This window comes from Entelurus aequoreus, linkage group LG14 (genome assembly GCF_033978785.1).
Source record: "Entelurus aequoreus isolate RoL-2023_Sb linkage group LG14, RoL_Eaeq_v1.1, whole genome shotgun sequence".
Lineage (NCBI taxonomy): Eukaryota > Metazoa > Chordata > Actinopteri > Syngnathiformes > Syngnathidae > Entelurus > Entelurus aequoreus.
The window spans coordinates 56761744-56784477 of record NC_084744.1 but is presented as its reverse complement, the minus strand read 5'-3'; the positions used below and the strand labels follow the sequence as shown (position 1 = coordinate 56784477).

Here is a 22734-nt window from a genome sequence, read left to right as displayed (position 1 = left end):
GGTTGAAAATGATTAGCTAATCATTGTATTCTGTTTTTATTTACGTTTTACACAACGTGCCAACTTCACTGGTTTTGTGCAATAATATTCTGCAAAACAGCATCCGGGTCTCTCTTCACTTTGGCCACCCGTCTTCTTTTACCGTCCCCCCGACTTTGACTTACTGCAGCGTTAAATGCATTCTTGATGTGTGTGTGTGTGTGTGTGTGTGTGTGTGTGTGTGTGTGTGTGTGTGTGTGTGTGTGTGTGTGTGTGTGTGTGTGTGTGTGTGTGTGTGTGTGTGTGTGTGTGTGTGTGTGTGTGTTAAGGGGTTAACACTCCGAGCTGCAGCTTTGGCCCACTTCCCGACCACAGTAGCCACACTTGCAAAGGGCCCCGTCGTGGCGTCAGGTGTTCCTGCAGACCCACGGCGCCCCCAAGCGGACGGCCGGGGGACGCCCGGTGGGTGCGCGCACAGGAGGGAGGGATCAGTGCGCCGAGCTGGTGGGGCAGGACCGGGACAGGAGAGCGAACCGAGGGCTCTTCTGCGGCAAAGTAAGCGCGTATCCAAGGGCTTTTTTTCCCCTGTTTCACCCCCTTTTTTTCCCCCTCTCCGCGTCTGTTGAAATGAGGACATAATCCACGCGGGACCAGCTGCGCACAAACACTTCTGAAGTTGGAGAGAATTTGGGTGAGTGGCACTTTTACGCACAGAAATGCGCATTCCATTTGTCTCTCTTATCATCTGAAATATGGATCTTTACCACTCTTGCTTTTTCTGTCTTTTCTAAAGTTGTGACTCTTCCAACTAAATTTAAACTAAGTTCTTTTCATGGCCTTTATTATCTCTTTTCTCCAAACTTTGCATGTTTTTTTGTTTTTTTTACCAGTGCGGTCACTTTTCTGGCCTGGGCATTAAGTAATAAGAGTAGTGAACCATTTGCAGGCGCAACTTCTATGTGTTGTCCCTAGTTTGTCCTCTAGAGGGAGCCACAGATGGGCGCATTATTGCATGGGGATTGCAGAAGGTCCCTGCAGAAAATGGGACCTTTTTAATACATTTGACAATAAATAGATAATTTTATTCATCAAATTGATGATGTCAACGTTCTTTGTTAGGAAGACTATATTTCCTTTGTATTTGAAGAGCATTTTGTGAAATTTGGTGGCATTTAGGGAGTTTTGGTCCCATGCACTTTTTACCGTCCAAAATGTATGTTAAGCTATATTCAATGGAGGCAAGTCAAGCAGTAGTACCAGGCGGAAAAAAACAGTTTCTTTCTAGACCGCCCACAATCTCAACGATTGGCTCTGTAGTGCCGTCATTTATCGCTCAAAGATTAATGGAGGGCAACAGCTGACTAATCAGCCGCTGATGTGTGCAAGTCGAACCAAAATGCTAATATTAGCATGCTAACAGTTAGAATGTAAGTAAAGAACCAGTGGCCTCATTATCACATGGGGATTACGGAAGGTCCCTGCAGAAAATGCGTGTGTACTTTTTTTAAATATAAGAGAATTTGACAATAAATAGATAATTTTATTCATCATATTGATGATTTAAACGTTCTTTGGAAGGGAGAGTATTATTTCCTGTGAATTTGAAGAGCATTTTGTGAAATTTGGGAGAATTTAGGGAGTTTTTTCCCCATGCACTTTTTACCGTCCAAAATGAATGTTAAGCTATATTCAATAGAGGCAAGTCAAGCAGTAGTACCAGGCGGAAAAAAACAGTTTCTTTTTAGACCGCCCACAATCTCAACGATTGGCTCTGGAGTGCCGTCATTTATCGCTCAAAGATTAATGGAGGGCAACAGCTGACTAATCAGCCGATATGTGCAAGTCGAACCAAAATGCTAATATTAGCATGCTAACAGTTAGAATGTAAGTAAAGAACCAGTGGCCTCATTATCACATGGGGATTACAGAAGGTCCCTGCAGAAAATGCGTGTGTACTTTTTTTTAAATATAAGAGAATTTGACAATAAATAGATAATTTTATTCATCATATTGATGATTTAAACATTCTTTGGAAGGGAGAGTATTTTTTCCTTTGAATTTGAAGAGCATTTTGTGAAATTTGGGAGAATTTAGGGAGTTTTTTCCCCATGCACTTTTTACCGTCCAAAATGAATGTTAAGCTATATTCAATAGAGGCAAGTCAAGCAGTAGTATCAGGCGGAAAAAAACAGTTTCTTTTTAGACCGCCCACAATCTCAACGATTGGCTCTGTAGTGCCGTCATTTATCGCTCAAAGATTAATGGAGGGCAACAGCTGACTAATCAGCCGCTGATGTGTGCAAGTCGAACCAAAATGCTAATATTAGCATGCTAACAGTTAGAATGTAAGTAAAGAACCAGTGGCCTCATTATCACATGGGGATTACAGAAGGTCCCTGCAGAAAATGCATGTGTACTTTTTTTAATATAAGAGAATTTGACAATAAATAGATCATTTTATTCATCAAATTGATAATGTCAACGTTCTTTGGAAGGAAGAGTATTTTTTCCTTTGAATTTGAAGAGCATTTTGTGAAATTTGGGGGGCATTTAGGGAGTTTTGGTCCCAAGCACTTTTTACCGTCCAAAATGTATGTTAAGCTATATTCAATGGAGGCAAGTCAAGCAGTAGTACCAGGCGGAAAAAAACGGTTTCTTTCTAGACCGCCCACAATCTCAACGATTGGCTCTGTAGTGCCGTCATTTATCGCTCAAAGATTAATGGAGGGCAACAGCTGACTAATCAGCCGCTGATGTGTGCAAGTCGAACCAAAATGCTAATATTAGCATGCTAACAGTTAGAATGTATGTAAAGAACCAGTGGCCTCATTATCACATGGGGATTACGGAAGGTCCCTGCAGAAAATGCATGTGTACTTTTTTTAGTATAAGAGAATTTGACAATAAATAGATAATTTTATTCATCAAATTGATAATATCAACATTATTTGGAAGAAAGAGTATTTTTTCCTTGAATTTGAAGAGCATTTTGTGAAATTTGGGGGCATTTAGGGAGTTTTGGTCCCATGCACTTTTTACCGTCCAAAATGTATGTTAAGCTATATTTAATGGAGGCAAGTCAAGCAGTAGTACCAGGCGGACAAAAACTGTCTCTTTTTAGACCGCCCACAATCTCAACAATTGGCTCTGTAGTGCCGTCATTTATCGCTCAAAGATTAATGGAGGGCAACAGCTGACTAATCAGCCAATATGTGCAAGTTGAACCAAAATGCTAATATTAGCATGCTAACAGTTAGAATTTAAGTAAAGAACCAGTGGCCTCATTATCACATGGGGATTACGGAAGGTCCCTGCAGAAAATGCATGTGTACTTTTTTTAGTATAAGAGAATTTGACAATAAATAGATATTTTTATTCATCAAATTGATAATATCAACATTATTTGGAAGAAAGAGTATTTTTTCCTTGAATTTGAAGAGCATTTTGTGAAATTTGGGGGCATTTAGGGAGTTTTGGTCCCATGCACTTTTTACCGTCCAAAATGTATGTTAAGCTATATTTAATGGAGGCAAGTCAAGCAGTAGTACCAGGCGGACAAAAACTGTCTCTTTTTAGACCGCCCACAATCTCAACAATTGGCTCTGTAGTGCCGTCATTTATCGCTCAAAGATTAATGGAGGGCAACAGCTGACTAATCAGCCAATATGTGCAAGTTGAACCAAAATGCTAATATTAGCATGCTAACAGTTAGAATGTAAGTAAAGAACCAGTGGCCTCTTTATCACATGGGGATTACAGAAGGTCCCTGCAGAAAATGCATGTGTACTTTTTTTAATATAACAGAATTTGACAATAAATAGATCATTTTATTCATCAAATTGATGATTTAAACGTTCTTTGGAAGGAAGAGTATTTTTTCCTTTGAATTTGATGAGCATTTTGTGAAATTTGGGGGCATTTAGGGAGTTTTGGTCCCATGCACTTTTTACCGTCCAAAATGTATGTTAAGCTATATTCAATAGAGGCAAGTCAAGCAGTAGTACCAGGCGGAAAAAAACTGTCTCTTTTTAGACTGCCCACAATCTCAACCATTGGCTCTGTAGTGACATCATTTATTGCTCAAAGATTAATGGAGGGCAACAGCTGACTAATCAGCCGATATGTGCAAGTCGAACCAAAATGCTAATATTAGCATGCTAACAGTTAGAATGTAAGTAAAGAACCAGTGGCCTCATTATCACATGGGGATTACAGAAGGTCCCTGCAGAAAATGCATGTGTACTTTTTTTAAGAAAAGGGAATTTGACAATAAATAGATAATTGTATTCATCAAATTGATGATGTCAACGTTCTTTGGAAGGAAGAGTATTTTTTTCTTTGAATTTAAAGAGCATTGTGTGAAATTTGGTGGCATTTAGGGAGTTTTGGTCCCATGCACTTTTTACCGTCCAAAATGTATGTCAAGCTATATTCAATGGAGGCAAGTCAAGCAGTAGTACCAGGCGGAAAAAAACTGTTTCTTTTTAGACCGCCCACAATCTCAACGATTGGTTCTGTAGTGCCGTCATTTATCGCTCATAGATTAATGGAGGGCAACAGCTGACTAATCAGCCGCTGATATGTGCAAGTCGAACCAAAATGCTAATATTAGCATGCTAACAGTTAGAATGTAAGTAAAGAACCAGTGGCCTCATTATCACATGGGGATTACAGAAGGTCCCTGCAGAAAATGCATCTGTACTTTTTTTAATATAACAGAATTGACAATAAATAGATCATTTTATTCATCAAATTGATAATGTCAACATTCTTTGGAAGGAAGAGTAGTTTTCCTTTGAATTTGAAGAGCATTTTGTGAAATTTGGGGGCATTTAGGGAGTTTTGGTCCCATGCACTTTTTACCGTCCAAAATGTATGTTAACCTATATTCAATGGAGGCAAGTCAAGCAGTAGTACCAGGTGGAAAAACTTGTTTCTTTTTAGACCGCCCACAAGCTCAACGATTGGCTCTGTAAAGCCATCATTTATTGCTCAAAGATTAATGGAGGGCAACAGCTGACTAATAAGCCGATATGTGCAAGTCGAACCAAAATGCTAATATTAGCATGCTAACAGTTAGAATGTAAGTAAAGAACCAGTGGCCTCATTATCACATGGGGATTACAGAAGGTCCCTGCAGAAAATGCATGTGTACTTTTTTTAATATAAGAGAATTTGACAATAAATAGATAATTGTATTCATCATATTGATGATTTAAACGTTCTTTGGAAGGAAGAGTATTTTTTCCTTTGAATTTGAAGAGCATTTTGCGAAATTTGGGGGCATTTAGGGAGTTTTTGTCCCATGCACTTTTCACCGTCCAAAATGTATGTTAAGCTATATTCAATGGAGGCAAGTCAAGCAGTAGTACCAGGCGGAAAAAAACATGTTTCTTTTTAGACCGCCCACAATCTCAACGATTGGCTCATTAGTGCTGTCATTTATCGCTCAAAGATTAATGGAGGGCAACAGCTGACTAATCAGCCGATATGTGCAAGTCGAACCAAAATGCTAATATTAGCATGCTAACAGTTAGAATGTAAGTAAAGAACCAGTGGCCTCATTATCACATGGGGATTACAGAAGGTCCCTGCAGAAAATGCATGTGTACTTTTTTTAATATAAGAGAATTTGACAATAAATAGATAATTGTATTCATCATATTGATGATTTAAACGTTCTTTGGAAGGAAGAGTATTTTTTCCTTTGAATTTGAAGAGCATTTTGCGAAATTTGGGGGCATTTAGGGAGTTTTTGTCCCATGCACTTTTCACCGTCCAAAATGTATGTTAAGCTATATTCAATGGAGGCAAGTCAAGCAGTAGTACCAGGCGGAAAAAAACATGTTTCTTTTTAGACCGCCCACAATCTCAACGATTGGCTCATTAGTGCTGTCATTTATCGCTCAAAGATTAATGGAGGGCAACAGCTGACTAATCAGCCGATATGTGCAAGTCGAACCAAAATGCTAATATTAGCATTCTAACAGTTAGAATGTAAGTAAAGAACCAGTGGCCTCATTATCACATGGGGATTACAGAAGGTCCCTGCAGAAAATGCATGTGTCCTTTTTTTAATATAAGAGAATTTGACAATAAATAGATAATTTTATTCATCCAATTGATTATGTCAATGTTCTTTGGAAGGAAGATAATTTTTTTTTTTTGAACCTTTAGAGCATTTTTTTTAATTTTGGGGGCATTTAGGGAGTTTTGGTCCCTTGCACTTTTTACCGTCCAAAATGTATGTTAAGCTATATTCAGTGGAGGCAAGTCAAGCAGTAGTACCAGGCGGAAAGCTTCTGTGATTAAATCCTCACCTTTATTAGTGTTTTGAAGCATAAATACCCCCATATTGCGCTTCACCTGCGCTCTTTATTAACCAGTAGAATTTACTGGGTTTTTTTTGCAATTTTTCGTCTCCGCTCTGTTTCTGCTTGTATGCGCTTTGTGTGTGCGTGTTGACAAACAACACAGCATGCAGATGGAAAAAAACACCGGTATTTTTTTTAATGGCGGTATAGTACCGTTTTAACTCATTAGTATCGCGGTACTTTGTTTGTACCGGTATAGCGTACAAGCCTGGCGCCCTCACAAACCATCAGAAATCACAAAATCCCTTAATTTTAACAACCATATTGTACGATAATATTTTTTACATTTTAATTAAATCCTCTACTTATCCATTAACATCGGCAAAAGAAGTAGCTCACGGTAGGAGAGAAAGGAGCAGACAGAGGGGGAATGGGAGGGTATGTGCTCTTGGAAAAGGCGCAGCTGAACGCGGGTTAGTCGTCTCATCACAATTAAAAACTTGCTATGGTACGGAGCGGGCTTCCTTAACCTCTTCAGTGCGAGCAAGCACAAAATGGCAGGAAATGAATGAATGAAACGTTATAACGCATATCTAAAAGTACGTAAACCGAAAAGTTCGTAACCCGAAAAGTTCATTAGGAAAAAAAAGTGGTTCCAAAGCACCACAGAATAGAATTGTGATCATTTTCAGGGTGTGGTTTCCAGTTCTACACTATACTGAGAATATCTATGAACTAATAGTTGTTGTTTTTTAAAACACAATACACATATGTTGTCAATATTCAGTGTTTTAGCCGTCGTAGTAAATATTTTAAATCTTTATTTTCATGTACATTCTCAGTCAGTAAAAACATTTTAAATTCCATTCCGTTTTTTAAGGCGGTCTGTCATGTTTTTAGCATTCAATCAGACATTAATGTGAGGTTTTGTATTAGTCTTCCTAAAAAATAGACATACCGGCCCCCGGACACATTTTTTTTCTCTAAATTTGGCCCCCAAATTGAAATGTTTTGACCACATGCTGACTAAAAAATTAAAAATTCCATTCCGTTTTTTAAGGCGGTCTGTCATGTTTTAGCATTCAGACATTATTGTGAGGTTTTGTATTAGTTTTCCTAAAAAATAGACATACCGGCCCCCGGACACATTTTTTTTCTCTAAATTTGGCCCCCAAATTGAAATGTTTTGACCACATGCTGACTAAAAAATTAAAAATTCCATTCCGTTTTTTAAGGCGGTCTGTCATGTTTTAGCATTCAATCAGACATTATTGTGAGGTTTTGTATTAGTTTTCCTAAAAAATAGACATACCGGCCCCCGGACACATTTTTTTTCTCTAAATTTGGCCCCCAAATTGACATTTTTTAACCACATGCTGACTAAAGAATTCCATTCTGTTTTTTAAGACGGTCTGTCATGTTTCTAGCATTCAATCAGACATTATTATGAGGTTTTATATTAGTATTCCTAAAAAAATAGACATACCGGCCCCCGGACACATTTTTTTTCTCTAAATTTGGCCCCCAAATTGACATTTTTTAACCACATGCTGACTAAAAAATGTAAAATTCCATTCCATTTTTTAAGGCGGACTGTCAAGTTTCTAGCATTCAATCAGACATTATCGTGAGGTTTTGTATTAGTCTTCCTAAAAAATAGACATACCGGCCCCCAGACACATTTTTTTCCTCTAAATTTGGCCCCCAATTTGACATTTTTAACCACATGCTGACTAAATAATAAAAAATTCCATTCCGTTTTTTTTTTAAGGCGGTCTGTCATGTTTTTAGCATTCCATCAAACATTATTGTGAGGTTTTGTATTAGTTTTCCTAAAAAATAGACATACCGGCCCCCGGACACATTTTTTTTCTCTAAATTTGGCCCCCAATTTGACATTTTTGAACCACATGCTGACTAAAAAATGTAATATTCCATTCCATTTTTTAAGGCGGTCTGTCATGTTTTAGCATTCAATCAGACATTATTGTGAGGTTTTGTAGTCTTCCTAAAAAATAGACATACCGGCCCCCAGACACATTTTTTTCCTCTAAATTTGGCCCCCAATTTGACATTTTTAACCACATGCTGACTAAATAATAAAAAATTCCATTCCGTTTTTTTTTTAAGGCGGTCTGTCATGTTTTTAGCATTCCATCAAACATTATTGTGAGGTTTTGTATTAGTTTTCCTAAAAAATAGACATACCGGCCCTCGGACACATTTTTTTTCTCTAAATTTGGCCCCCAATTTGACATTTTTGAACCACATGCTGACTAAAAAATGTAAAATTCCATTCTGTTTTTTAAGGCGGTCTGTCATGTTTTAGCATTCAATCAGACATTATTATGAGGTTTTGTATTAGTTTTCCTAAAAAATAGACATACCGGCCCCCAGACACATTTTTTTCCTTTAATTTGGCCCCCAATTTTACATTTTTTAACCACATGCTGACTAAAAAATGTAATATTCCATTCCATTTTTTAAGGCGGTCTGTCATGTTTTAGCATTCAATCAGACATTATTGTGAGGTTTTGTAGTCTTCCTAAAAAATAGACATACAGGCCCCCAGACACATTTTTTTCCTCTAAATTTGGCCCCCAATTTGACATTTTTAACCACATGCTGACTAAAAAATAAAAAATTCCATTCCGTTTTTTTTTTAAGGCGGTCTGTCATGTTTTTAGCATTCCATCAAACATTATTGTGAGGTTTTGTTTTAGTCTTCCTAAAAAAATAGACATACCGGTCCCCAGACAAATTTTTTTACTCTAAATTTGGCCCCCAATTTGACATTTTTTAACCACATGCCGACTAAAAAATGTCAAATTCCATTCCGTTTTTTAAGGCGGTCTGTCATGTTTTAGCATTCAATCAGACATTATCGTGAGGTTTTGTATTAGTCTTCCTAAAAAATAGACATACCGGCCCCCGGACACATTTTTTTCTCTAAATTTGGCCCCCAATTTGACATTTTTGAACCACATGCTGACTAAAAAATGTAAAATTCCATTCTGTTTTTTAAGGCGGTCTGTCATGTTTTAGCATTCAATCAGACATTATTGTGAGGTTTTGTATTAGTTTTCCTAAAAAATAGACATACCGGCCCCCAGACACATTTTTTTCCTCTAAATTTGGCCCCCAATTTTACATTTTTTAACCACATGCTGACTAAAAAATGTAATATTCCATTCCATTTTTTAAGGCGGTCTGTCATGTTTTAGCATTCAATCAGACATTATTGTGAGGTTTTGTAGTCTTCCTAAAAAATAGACATACCGGCCCCCAGAAAAAAAAAATTCCTCTAAATTTGGCCCCCAATTTGACATTTTTAACCACATGCTGACTAAATAATAAAAAATTCCATTCCGTTTTTTTTTTAAGGCGGTCTGTCATGTTTTTAGCATTCCATCAAACATTATTGTGAGGTTTTGTATTAGTTTTCCTAAAAAATAGACATACCGGCCCTCGGACACATTTTTTTTCTCTAAATTCGGCCCCCAATTTGACATTTTTGAACCACATGCTGACTAAAAAATGTAAAATTCCATTCTGTTTTTTAAGGCGGTCTGTCATGTTTTAGCATTCAATCAGACATTATTATGAGGTTTTGTATTAGTTTTCCTAAAAAATAGACATACCGGCCCCCAGACACATTTTTTTTCTCTAAATTCGGCCCCCAATTTGACATTTTTGAACCACATGCTGACTAAAAAATGTAATATTCCATTCCATTTTTTAAGGCGGTCTGTCATGTTTTAGCATTCAATCAGACATTATTGTGAGGTTTTGTATTAGTTTTCCTAAAAAATAGACATACCGGCCCCCAGACACATTTTTTTCCTCTAAATTTGGCCCCCAATTTTACATTTTTTAACCACATGCTGACTAAAAAATGTAAAATTCCATTCCGTTTTTTAAGGCGGTCTGTCATGTTTCTACCATTCAATCAGACATTATTATGAGGTTTTGTAGTCTTCCTAAAAAAAATAGACATACCGGCCCCCAGACACATTTTTTTTCTCTAAATTCGGCCCCCAAGTTGACATTTTTGAACCAGATGCTGACTAAAAAATGTAATATTCCATTCCATTTTTTAAGGCGGTCTGTCATGTTTTAGCATTCAATCAGACATTATTGTGAGGTTTTGTATTAGTTTTCCTAAAAAATAGACATACCGGCCCCCAGACACATTTTTTTCCTCTAAATTTGGCCCCCAATTTTACATTTTTTAACCACATGCTGACTAAAAAATGTAAAATTCCATTCCGTTTTTTAAGGCGGTCTGTCATGTTTCTACCATTCAATCAGACATTATTATGAGGTTTTGTAGTCTTCCTAAAAAAAATAGACATACCGGCCCCCAGACACATTTTTTTCCTCTAAATTTGGCCCCCAATTTTACATTTTTTAACCACATGCTGACTAAAAAATGTAAAATTCCATTCCGTTTTTTAAGGCGGTCTGTCATGTTTCTACCATTCAATCAGACATTATTATGAGGTTTTGTAGTCTTCCTAAAAAAAATAGACATACCGGCCCCCAGACACATTTTTTTTCTCTAAATTCGGCCCCCAATTTGACATTTTTTAACCACATGCTGACTAAAAAATGTAAAATTCCATTCCGTTTTTTAAGGCGGTCTGTCATGTTTTAGCATTCAATCAGACATTATCGTGAGGTTTTGTATTAGTCTTCCTAAAAAATAGACATACCGGCCCTCGGACACATTTTTTTTCTTTAAATTTGGCCCCCAATTTGACATTTTTGAACCACATGCCGACTAAAAAATGTAAAATTCCATTCCGTTTTTTAAGGCGGTCTGTCAAGTTTTTAGCATTCAATCAGACATTATTGTGAGGTTTTGTATTAGTCTTCCTAAAAAAATAGACATACCGGACCCCGGACACATTTTTTTTCTCTAAATTTGGCCCCCAATTTGACATTTTTTTTAACCATCTTCACGTGCAGACTTTGACAGTGCCAGACACAAAATGAGATGTTGTGCTTGTTGACTGAACTATATTTTGTGGCCCTATGTGTGTCAGAGCGGCGAAGAAGAAGAATTAGAAGAAGAAGAAGAAGAAGAAGATGGAGGGCTTGAAGATCGTGGCACTGTGTTTTCTCTTCGGGGCCCTGAGCAACGCCCAGGCCCCTGAGTGCAGCAGTAAGTACAAAACACAAAACCCAAAGTAGGCATGTTGTGTAATTCGTCAAATAAAAAGAAAATACAACGATTTGCAAATCTTTTTCAACGTATATTCAATTGAATAGACTGCAAGCTGTTGTAGCACGTGGCTTGGCATCGTCTCGCTGAAATAAGCAGGGGCGTCCATGATAACGTTGCTTGGATGGCAACATAAGTTGCTCCAAAACCTGTATGTACCTTTCAGCATTAATGGCGCCTTCACAGATGTGTAAGTTACCCATGTCTTGGGCACTAATACACCCCCATACCATCACAGATGCTAGCTTTTACACTTTGCGTCTAGAACAATTCGGATGGTTCTTTTCCTCTTTGGTCCGGAGGACACGACGTCCACAGTTTCCAAAAACAATTTGAAATGTGGACTCGTCAGACCACGGAACACTTTTCCACTTCGCATCAGTCCATCTTAGATAAGCTCGGGTCCAGCGAAGCCGGCGGCGTTTCTGGGTGTTGTTGATAAATGGCTTTCGCCTTGCATAGTAGAGTTTTAACTTGCACTTACAGATGTAGCGACGAACTGTAGTTACTGAAAGTGGTTTTCTGAAGTGTTCCTGAGCCCATGTGGTGATATCCTTTACACATCGATGTCGCTTTTTGATGCGGTGCCGCCTGAGGGATTGAAGGTCACGGGCATTCAATGTTGGTTTTCGGCCTTGCCGCTTACGTGCGGTGATTTCTCCAGATTCTCTGGACCTTTTGATGATATTACGGACCGTAGATGGTGAAATCCCGAAATCCCTTGCAGTAGAAACTGAAACAAGGCTTTAAGGTCGGGTACTGATTATGGCCCGACCCAATATTTCCCCCTGGTGGTGGAAAGTTATAATGACAATGGACTCGTCTGACCACAGAACACTTTTACGCTTCGCCTCAGTCCATCCTAGATAAGCTCGGGCCCTGCGAAGGGCGGCGGCGTTTCTGGGTGTTGTTGATAAATGGCTTTCGCCTTGCATAGTAGAGTTTTAACTTGCACTTACAGATGTAGCGACGAACTGTAGTTACTGAAAGTGGCTTTTTGAAGTGTTCCTGAGCCCATGTGGTGATATCCTTTACACACTGATGTCGCTTTTTGAATATGTTATCTTTGCAGTCTATTGAATTGAATATAAGTTGAAAAGGATTTGCAAATCATTGTTTTTTGTTTTTATTTACAATTTACACAACGTGCCAACTTCACTTGTTTTGGGGTTTGTCCAACACACTTTTCTTTAACCCTGCAGAGAAGAGAGAGTGTCCCATCGACGTGTACTTCACCATCGACACGTCTGAGACCATCGCCCTGCAGGAGACACCACCCGGATCCCTCGTGGAGAGCATCAAGGTCATTCTATTAACAGCAATCCTTGCATTTATCGTAGCACTCGTCTATCCCAAAAACATGTTTACATTATTATTATTAGCATGAGACAAAAAGGAAGTGGAAGAGTTGGAATTTCCAGGGAAACAGGAATTTGGTTTGGAACTTGGGAAAGTGTTAGTTTGAATGTCCAGGATGAGTGGAATGTGTTGATGTGGGAATGGTTTGAATAGTTTGAAAAATGTTGGATTTGTGCAACTTGGAAAAAATGTCACATTCATTTCAATGGGAACTTCCTGGAAATTTGGGAAAAGCAGGATTTTTATTTGAAAATGATTAAGAGCATGAATTTCCTAAATGAGCTGAATTGGTTGGTGTTGGATTTGTTTAAATCGGTCAAGAAATGTTGAATTGGTAACAGTTTTTAATTGAGAAATTCCTGGAATTTCGGGAAAACAGAGAATTTTTCTAGTTTCTTGACTGACTTGGTTTTTGTCCTGAATATGAGGAGTGTTTTGACGATGGAACGGTTGAAATAGGTCGAAAAATGTGAAAGGAGTAGTCGAACTTAAAGGTGGAAATAGGTTGCCGAAAACGGGAATTCCTGGAAATTTGTTGAATGTGGAAAAATGGTACTTTAAATGTCCAGGATGAGTTGAATATGTTAAGGGTAGAATGGTTTGTGGAAATTAGAAAAATGGCCAATTCATTTTGAATGGGGAAAATGGAAAAAAAAAAAGAGGAAATTACGGGAAATCCGGAATTTTTTTTTTTGAATTGTTGAAATAGAGCACACAATTCCTGGACAGGCTGAATATTTCGAAGTTGGAACCGTTTGAATCAGATGAAAAATGTGGGAATTGTGGAACTTTGAAGAATGTCCCATTGATTACAATGGGAATTTCAGAAAAATTGGAAATTTCGGGAAAAGCGGGGAATTTTTTTAAAATGGTACAATACTTGAATGGTCTGAATGAGTTGGTGTTGGAATTGTTTAAATCGGTCAAGAAATGTTGAATTGGTAATAGTTTTTAATTGAGAAATTCCTGGAATTTCGGGAAAACCGAGAATTGTTCTAGTTCCTTGACCAACTTGGTTTTTGTCCTAAATATGAGGAGTGTTTTGACGGTGGAACGGTTGAAATGGGTTGAAAAATGTGAAAGGAGTAGTCGAACTTAAGGGTGGAAATAGGTTACCGAAAACGGGAATTCCTGGAAATGTGTTGAATGTGGAAAAATGGTAGTTTGAATGTCCAGGATGAGTTGGATATGTTAAAGATAGAATGGTTTGAAGGGGTTGAAGAATGGCCAATTCATTTTGAATGGGCAAAATGCAAAGAAAAATAAAAAATTATGGGAAATCCGGGAATTTTTTTTTTTGAATTTTTGAAGTAGAGCCCACAATTCCTGGACAGGCTGAATATTTTGAAGTTTGAACCGTTTGAATCAGATGAAAAATGTGGGAATTGTGGTACTTTGAAGAACTTCTGATTGATTTCAATGGGAATTTCAGAAAAAATGGAAATTTCGGGAAAAGCTGGGAATTTTAAAAAAAATGGTAAAATACTTGAATGGTCTTAATGAGTTGAAATGGTTGGTGATGAAATTTTTCAAATCAGTCGAGAAATGTTGAAGTAGTGAATCGAGAAATGGTATTATGGAATTCCTGGAATTTTGGGAAAACAGGGTATTTTTCCAGTTCAAAAAAACAATTTTGTTTTTTGTCCTCATTAAGAGGAATGTTTTGACGGTGAAACGGTTAAAATGCGTTGAAAAATGTGGAAGGAGTAGTCGCCACAAAAAAAGGGTGGACATAGGGCTTTGGAAAACCAGGATGTCTGGAAAATCCTGGAATTTTCTTGAACTTGGAAAAATTCAAGTTTGAATTTCCAGAATGGTGAAATGTGTTGAAGGTGGAATGGTTTTAATCAGTTGAAAAATGTGGAAATGGTGGAAGTTTGAAAAATGACCAATTAATTTTGAACGGGGAAAATGCAAAAAAAAAAATGCAATTATGGGAAATCTGGGAATTTTTTTGTTGTAATTTTTCAAGTAGAGCACACAATTCCTGGACAGGCTGAATATTTTGAAGTTGGTACCGTTTGAATCAGATGAAAAATGTGGGAATTGTGGAAGTTTGAAGAACTTCTGATTGATTTCAATGGGAATTTCAGAAAAAATGGAAATTTCGGGAAAAGCGGGGAATTTTTAAAAAATGGTAAAATACTTGAATGGTCTAAATGAGTTGAAATGGTTGGTGTTGACATTTTTCAAATCGGTCGAGAAATGTTGAAGTAGTGAATTGAGAAATGGTATTATGGAATTCCTGGAATTTCGGGAAAACAGGGTATTTTTCCAGTTCAAAAAACAATTTCGTTTTTTGTCCTGATTAAGAGGAATGTTTTGACGGTGAAACGGTTTAAATGCGTTGAAAAATGTGGAAGGAGTAGTTGCCACAAAAAAAGGGTGGAAATAGGGCTTTGGAAAACCAGGATGTCTGGAAAATCCTGGAATTTTCTTGAACTTGGAAAAATTCAAGTTTGAATTTCCAGAATGGTGAAATGTGTTGAAGGTGGAATGGTTTTAATCAGTTGAAAAATGTGGAAATGGTGGAAGTTTGAAAAATTTCCAATTCATTTTGAACGGGGAAAATGCAAAAAAAAAATGAAATTATGGGAAATCTGGGAATTTTTTTGTTGTAATTTTTTAAGTGGAGCACACAATTCCTGGACAGGCTGAATATTTTGAAGTTGGTACCGTTTGAATCAGATGAAAAATGTGGGAATTGTGGAAGTTTGAAGAACTTCTGATTGATTTCAATGGGAATTTCAGAAAAAATGGAAATTTCGGGAAAAGCTGGGAATTTAAAAAAAATTGTAAAATGCTTGAATGGTCTGAATGAGTTGAAATGGTTGGTGATGAAATTTTTCAAATTGGTCGAGAAATGTTGAAGTAGTGAATCGAGAAATGGTATTATGGAATTCCTGGAATTTCGGGAAAACAGGGTATTTTTCCAGTTCGAAAAACAATTTTGTTTTTTGTCCTGATTAAAAGGAATGTTTTGACGGTGAAACGGTTAAAATGCGTTGAAAAATGTGGAAGGAGTAGTCGCCAGAAAAAAAGGGTTGAAATAAGGCTTTGGAAAAGCAGGAATTCTGGAAAATCCTGGAATTTTTTTTGAACTTGGAAAAAGGGAAGTTTGAATTTCCAGAATGGTGAAATGTGTTGAAGGTGGAATGATTTTTAATCAGTTGAAAAATGTGGAAATGGTGGAAGTTTGAAAAATGGCCAATTCATTTTGAATGGGGAAAAATGTCCCGGAAAACCTGGAATTCTGGGAAATCTTGGAATTTTGGGAATTTTTCAAGGGAAAGCTCGCGATTCCTGAATAGGCTGAACACTTTGAAGTTGGAACGGTTTAAATCGGGTGAAAAACGTGGAAGGTGGGGCGCGCCAAAATCTGGAGGAGAAGAAGAAGTTGGATAAATACATAAATTTGGGTGCAGAAAAGCATATGTGTGAATGTTTTGGAGCATCACACAATTATCCAGAAATCGACGTTATGATAAATGATGTTGCGCTTTACTGTCTTTGCAGATCTTCAGTGAGCGCTTTGCCGAACGGTTGGAGGACGCCGACCTTCAAGGCGCCGTGCGAATCAACTGGAATATCGGCGGACTGCACTTCTCCCAGACACAGCAGGTGTTCAGCCGCATGGGCTCCAAGAGTGATTTCATCAGTGTAAGTCACACTCATACGCCTTCAGAGATGTATGATATCAGACATTGTTTTTTATCAAACAATCATACTGAAAATGTATGAATTCACAATAAATGATATCAGACACTGGTTTGTAGTAATCAATAATACTGTAAATTAATGAATTCACAATAAATGATATCAGACACTGGTTTGTAGTAATCAATAATACTGTAAATAAATGATTTCAGGATAAACGATATCAGACACTGTAGTTTTCATTAAACAATGAAACTAAATATCAATGGATTTACAGACTCTGGTTTGAATTAAACAATAATACTGTAAATTAAGGAATCCAGGATAAATAATATCAGACATGGTTTTTTATCAAACAATAATACGGAAAATTAATGAATTCACAAAAATGATATCAAACACTGGTTGGATTTAAACAATGATACTGTAAATTATTGAATTCAGGATAAATTATATCAGACATTGTTTTTTTTTTATCAAACAAGAACACTGAAAATTAATTAATTCACAAAAACGATATTAAACACTGGTTTGAATTAAACAATAATACTGTAAATTAATGAATTGAGGATAAATGATATCAGACTTTTTTTATATTAAACAATAATACTGAAAATGAATTATTTCACAAAAATGATATCAAACACTGGTTTGAATTAATCAATTACACTGTAAATGACTCAATTCACAATAAATTATATCACACACTGGTTTGAATTAAACAATAATACTGTAAATTAAGGAATTCAGGATAAATAATATCAGACATTGTTTTTTTTAATCAAACAATAATATGGAAAATGAATGAATTCACAAAAATGATATCAAACACTGGTTTGATTTAAAAAAAAAAAATTATTGAATTGAGGATAAATTATATCAGACCTTGGTTTTTATCAAACAATGATACTGAAAATTAATGAATTCGGGATAAATGTTATTAGACATTGTCTTTTATTAAACAATAATACTGTAAATTAATGAATTCACAATAAATGATATCAGACACTGGTTTGTAGTAATAAATAACACTGTAAATTAATGAATTCACAATAAAGGATATCAGACACTGGTTTGTAGTAATCAATAATACTGTACATAAATGAATTCAGGATAAAAGATATCAGACACTGTAGTTTTCATTAAACAATAATACGAAATATCAATGAATTTACAATAAATGATATCAGACACTGGTTTGAATTAAACAATAATACTGTAAATTAAGGAATTCAGGATAAATTATATCAGACATTGTTTTTTTATCAAACAATAATACGGAAAATGAATGAATTCACAAAAATGATATCAAACACTGGTTTGATTTAAACAATAATACTGTAAATGATTGAATTCAGGATAAATTATATCAGACCTGGGTTTTTATCAAACAATGATACTGAAAATATATGAATTCACAATAAATGATATCAGACACTGGTTTGTAGTAATCAATAATACTGTAAATTAATAATACTGTAAATTAATGAATTCACAATAAATTATATCAGACACTGGTTTGTAGTAATCAATAATACTGTAAATTAATGAATTCACAAAAAATTATATCAGACACTGGTTTGTAGTAATAAATAATACTGTAAATTAATGAATTCACAATAAATGATATCAGACACTGGTTTGTAGTAATCAATAATACTGCAAATAAATGAATTCAGGATAAACGATATCAGACACTGTAGTTTTCACTAAACAATAATACTAAATATTAATGAATTTACAATAAATGATATCAGACACTGGTTTGAATTAAACAATAATACTGTAAATGAATGAATTCGGGATAAATTATATTAGACATAGTTTTTTTAATTAAACAATAATACTGTAAATTATTTAATTCACAATAATTGATATCAGACACTGGTTTGACTTAATCAATAATACTGTAAATTAATTAATTTGATATAAATTATATCAGACATTGTTTTTTTCTTAAACAATAATGTAAATGAATAATTCACAAGAATTAATATCAGACATTGGTTTGAATTAATCAATAATACTGTAAATTAATGAATTCAGGATAAATGATATCAGACATTGTATTTGTATTAAACAATAATACTGTAAATGAATTAATTCACAATAGATATCAGACACTGGTTTGAATTCATCAATAATACTGTAAATTAATGAATTCAGGATAAATTATATCAGACATTGTTTTTTTATTAAACAATAATACTGAAAATGAATGAATTCACAAAAAATGATTTCAGACACTGGTTTTAATTAATCAATAATACTGTAAATTAATGAATTCAGGATAAATTATATCAGACATTGTTTTTTTATTAAACAATGATACTGTAAATTAATGAATTCACAATAAATTATATTAGACACTGTTTTGTAGCAATCAATAATACTGTACATGAATTCATTCACTATAATTGATATCAGAAACTGGTTTGAATTAAACAATAAGACTGTAAATTAATGAATTCAGGATAAATGATATCAGACAATGTTTTTTATCAAACAATAATACTGAAAATGAATGAATTCACAATAAATTATATCAGACACTGGTTTGTAGCAATCAACAATACTGTACATTAATTCATTCACAATAATAGATATCAGACACTGGTTTGAATTAAACAATAAGACTGTAAATTAATGAATTCAGGATAAATGATATCAGACAATGTTTTTTTATCAAACAATAATACTGAAAATGAATGAATTCATAATAAATTATATCAGACACTGGTTTGTATATAGCAATCGATAATACTGTAAATACATTTATTCACAATAATTGATATCAGACACTGGTTTGAATTAATCAATAATACTGTAAATTAATTAATTCACAATAAATTATATCAGACACTGGTTTGAATTAATCAATAATACTGTAAATTAATTAATTCACAATAAATGATATCAGACACTGGTTTGTAGTAATCAATAGTACTGTAAATGAATGAATCCAGGATAATTAATAACAGACACTGAGATTCTCTATATACTCTATATACCCTGTAGACAAAATGTTCTTATACCGCGTCTTAAACAGGCTCGTCATTGGTACAACCTTTTAGTTCCTTGCGCAGTCTGTTCCATGACTGTACTGATATGGTCAAGGTTTTAACTGCTTTAAATCGAACATTTTCAAATGCCTCTTTCAAGAAAATATCAGTCCTTCACCAAGAAGTCACACAAGAAGTTGTCCATAAAAATATTGGTTGCTGTGTAGCATTTTATGTTAAATTGCTGACTCTGGATTTGTAAGAACCTGGTGGTCCCCTTTACAAGCGGTCATTTAACTCTTTCTAGGGCGTCAGGGGAATCCGTTACCTCGGGAAGGGCACCTACACGGACTGCGCCCTCACCAACATGACCCAGGAAATGCGACGCTCGCCCTTCTACCCCAACGCTCTGAGGTTTGCCGTGGTCATCACCGACGGCCACGTGACCGGCAACCCATGCGGGGGCATCAAAGTGGCGGCGGAAAGGGCTCGGGACGAGGGCATCCGCATTTTTGTGGTGGCGGCTTCCAAGAACATCGATGAGACTGGACTCCGGGAGATTGCTAACACTCCAGCGACAGTCTACAGGAGGGACTTCATGGCTGTGGACTTGAGCTCGGGCAGAGCTGTGATCCAGACGGACACCATCGACCGCATCATTAAGACCATTGTAACTAACACAAACCCACAATCACGATTCCCGCCTGTAACCTCCTTCCCTGATTACACTGTCTTTTGTCTTTTCACAGAAACATCTATCATACGTAGAGGTAAGTCAAACAAAACCATAGATATGGATTTCCAGAACGCTTCACTAACTGTTCCCTTCACGTCCAATACCAAAGTGCTACAAAGTGTCCTGCCTTGAAACAGCCGGCCCACTCGGTCCAAAAGGCCACAGAGGACAGAAAGTGAGATTTACCTACTTCTACTTTTCATGCTCCTCAATTTATGTCACTTTCATGCACATGCACCCATTCATTGGCCTTCTTTTTCAATGCAGGGTGCCAAGGGAGACAATGGTGACCCAGGTCCGAAAGGACTGGGAGGTCGCCCGGGTGACCCAGGTATTGAAGGACCCATTGGTCAGCCTGGTATTAAAGTAAGACACCAATCTTATACATCCCAATATTTATTTGTGATATGAAAACTTTATCTCTGATTCTCTCCCTTTTTTAACCTGTGTAGGGAGAGTCGGGTCTGAAAGGCGACAAGGTCAGTCCTGACATGTTATCATAATCAATTGCTACGAAGGCGATCCAATAAATACTGGATAAATGTCTGTAGCAAATTGGTAAACGAAGGATTATCGTACCCCAATGACCTTGAATGGCTTGTTTCTTTACAGGGAGAGCTGGGCACTCAAGGGAAAAAGGTATGTCTTACTTTCTTTTAGATTATATCCTTTTAACACGTTTAGTCTCCCTCCCGTTGTTCATTGTGGATTGTTCTGATTCGTTTTCCCACTTGCCTCTTTCCTTTGTCATCAGGGTGTAGCCGGTATCGCAGGGCGCAATGGGACAGACGGACAGAAAGTAAGCGACCTGCAACAGTTAGTAGTTGTCTTTGTTTAGTCCATTTTCTGATTGTCCTATCGCCTTTCCTTACAGGGTAAAATCGGACGGATCGGTTCTCCTGGCTGCAAAGGAGACTCAGGCGACAGAGTACGACCGCATTATCAATGACATCTTCCAGACCGAAGGTGGTATGGCCTCCTAAAATGTGTGTTTTGACACCTGCAGGGTTCGGATGGTCACACTGGAGACGTTGGTGAATATGGTCTGGCTGGAACTGCCGGAGATAAGGTAATACAATGGCGGAAACTGAATCACCGTGCCGACTACTTATTGTTATTATTTGTTTGTCTCTAGGGAGATCCGGGACGTCCTGGAAGATCTGGTCCTTCTGGCCCTCCTGGTGAAGGTGGACCAAAGGTAATGAACCAAATAGCTAGTACAGGAAATGACTTATGTTTTGGGTAAAACCTTGTACACATCGTCCACAGGGAGAAAGGGGAAGTTCTGGATCACCTGGCCAACCTGGACAGAAAGGAACTTCTGTAAGACTACCAAACACTACCAAAACATATCTAATTAATTTGCTCTTATAAACCAATATATATCTTTTAGGGTACTCCTGGACTTCCTGGGACTAGAGGAGAGCCAGTAAGACCATCCAATCCACTATTTTGGTTTATGTCTCCGTCTTTGCGTTGGTTAAAGGTTTGTACCGGTTCTTGTCTTCTAGGGAAGGCGAGGAGATTATGGAACCAAAGGTGCTCAAGGACCAGATGGGCCTAACGGAGAAAAGGTTTGACATTAACGACAAGACGTTAAGGCTGCTTTCACACATGTATCATTTGTGTCCATTTTAATCAACTATTGTTTACTTTACACTTTGGGGCAGTCTGTTTATTCAGGTGTGCACATCAAGGCCAACTTTTCTTCATGTGTTTATTGGCAATGTTCCACTCAACAGTCCATTACCCAAACCTCCTTTTTGTATGCATACTTGCAACCAATAAGATAAATGACTCCATTGAAATTGAACCTGGGTCCAGCTGTAAACCCCATAAACTGATTTGAACCAGTGACATCAAAGGGCCCGTGTGTGATGTATTGTTAATAGAGTACATTGTTAAACTGGATAATAATTGTGCTCTATCTTTAGGGTGAAATGGGTTCAGAAGGCCTGAGGGGGCTTCCAGGCGAATCAGGAAACAAAGGATCAAAGGTGAGAGGATCTGGATTATCTCTCAGCTTCCTTTAATTTCTTTCATGCATTTTGCAACTTTCTATTATCCGAACAGGGCGACAATGGTCTTCCAGGCCCAAGAGGACCACCAGGATCCCCAGGAGAGCCTGGACGCAATGTGAGTCAAAGGTCTTATTTGGGTACGTCACAAATACCTCACCTTTGGAGATATGCTGTGTTTTTATCGTAGGGTACAAGAGGTGATGCTGGTGATTCTGGACCAAGAGGAGATCCAGGAACAGTTGGACCTAAGGTGGATCTCTATCCATCTTTAACTCATGATGTCGTCAATTGCTGTGTTTTGACTGTTTCCTCCACATCTATTCAGGGAGACTTTGGAAGACCTGGTTTCAGCTATCCTGGACCAAGAGGATCATCGGTACTAAAAACTGCCATGCATTAAAACATAAACGTGGAAGTGCCTAACAACATATTTCTATAG

General features: G+C 36.8%; 1 protein-coding gene across 1 annotated transcript in view; it reads left to right on the top strand.

The window, feature by feature from the left end:
• The first annotated feature begins 460 nt into the window (after nt 1-460).
• Nucleotides 461-22734, top strand: part of col6a2 (collagen, type VI, alpha 2) — a 39146-nt gene continuing 16872 nt past the window's right edge. The window contains exons 1-21 of the mRNA XM_062070285.1: nt 461-670; nt 11342-11460; nt 12723-12823; nt 16396-16539; nt 19846-20208; nt 20288-20308; nt 20384-20449; nt 20542-20640; nt 20727-20753; nt 20887-20913; nt 21029-21073; nt 21149-21202; nt 21281-21343; nt 21410-21472; nt 21544-21597; nt 21668-21703; nt 21786-21848; nt 22209-22271; nt 22348-22410; nt 22483-22545; nt 22621-22671. Coding sequence (XP_061926269.1) covers nt 11385-11460; nt 12723-12823; nt 16396-16539; nt 19846-20208; nt 20288-20308; nt 20384-20449; nt 20542-20640; nt 20727-20753; nt 20887-20913; nt 21029-21073; nt 21149-21202; nt 21281-21343; nt 21410-21472; nt 21544-21597; nt 21668-21703; nt 21786-21848; nt 22209-22271; nt 22348-22410; nt 22483-22545; nt 22621-22671 — 1542 coding nt within the window. The 5' untranslated portion in view covers nt 461-670; nt 11342-11384. The remainder of the gene's footprint in view (nt 671-11341; nt 11461-12722; nt 12824-16395; nt 16540-19845; nt 20209-20287; nt 20309-20383; nt 20450-20541; nt 20641-20726; nt 20754-20886; nt 20914-21028; nt 21074-21148; nt 21203-21280; nt 21344-21409; nt 21473-21543; nt 21598-21667; nt 21704-21785; nt 21849-22208; nt 22272-22347; nt 22411-22482; nt 22546-22620; nt 22672-22734) is intronic.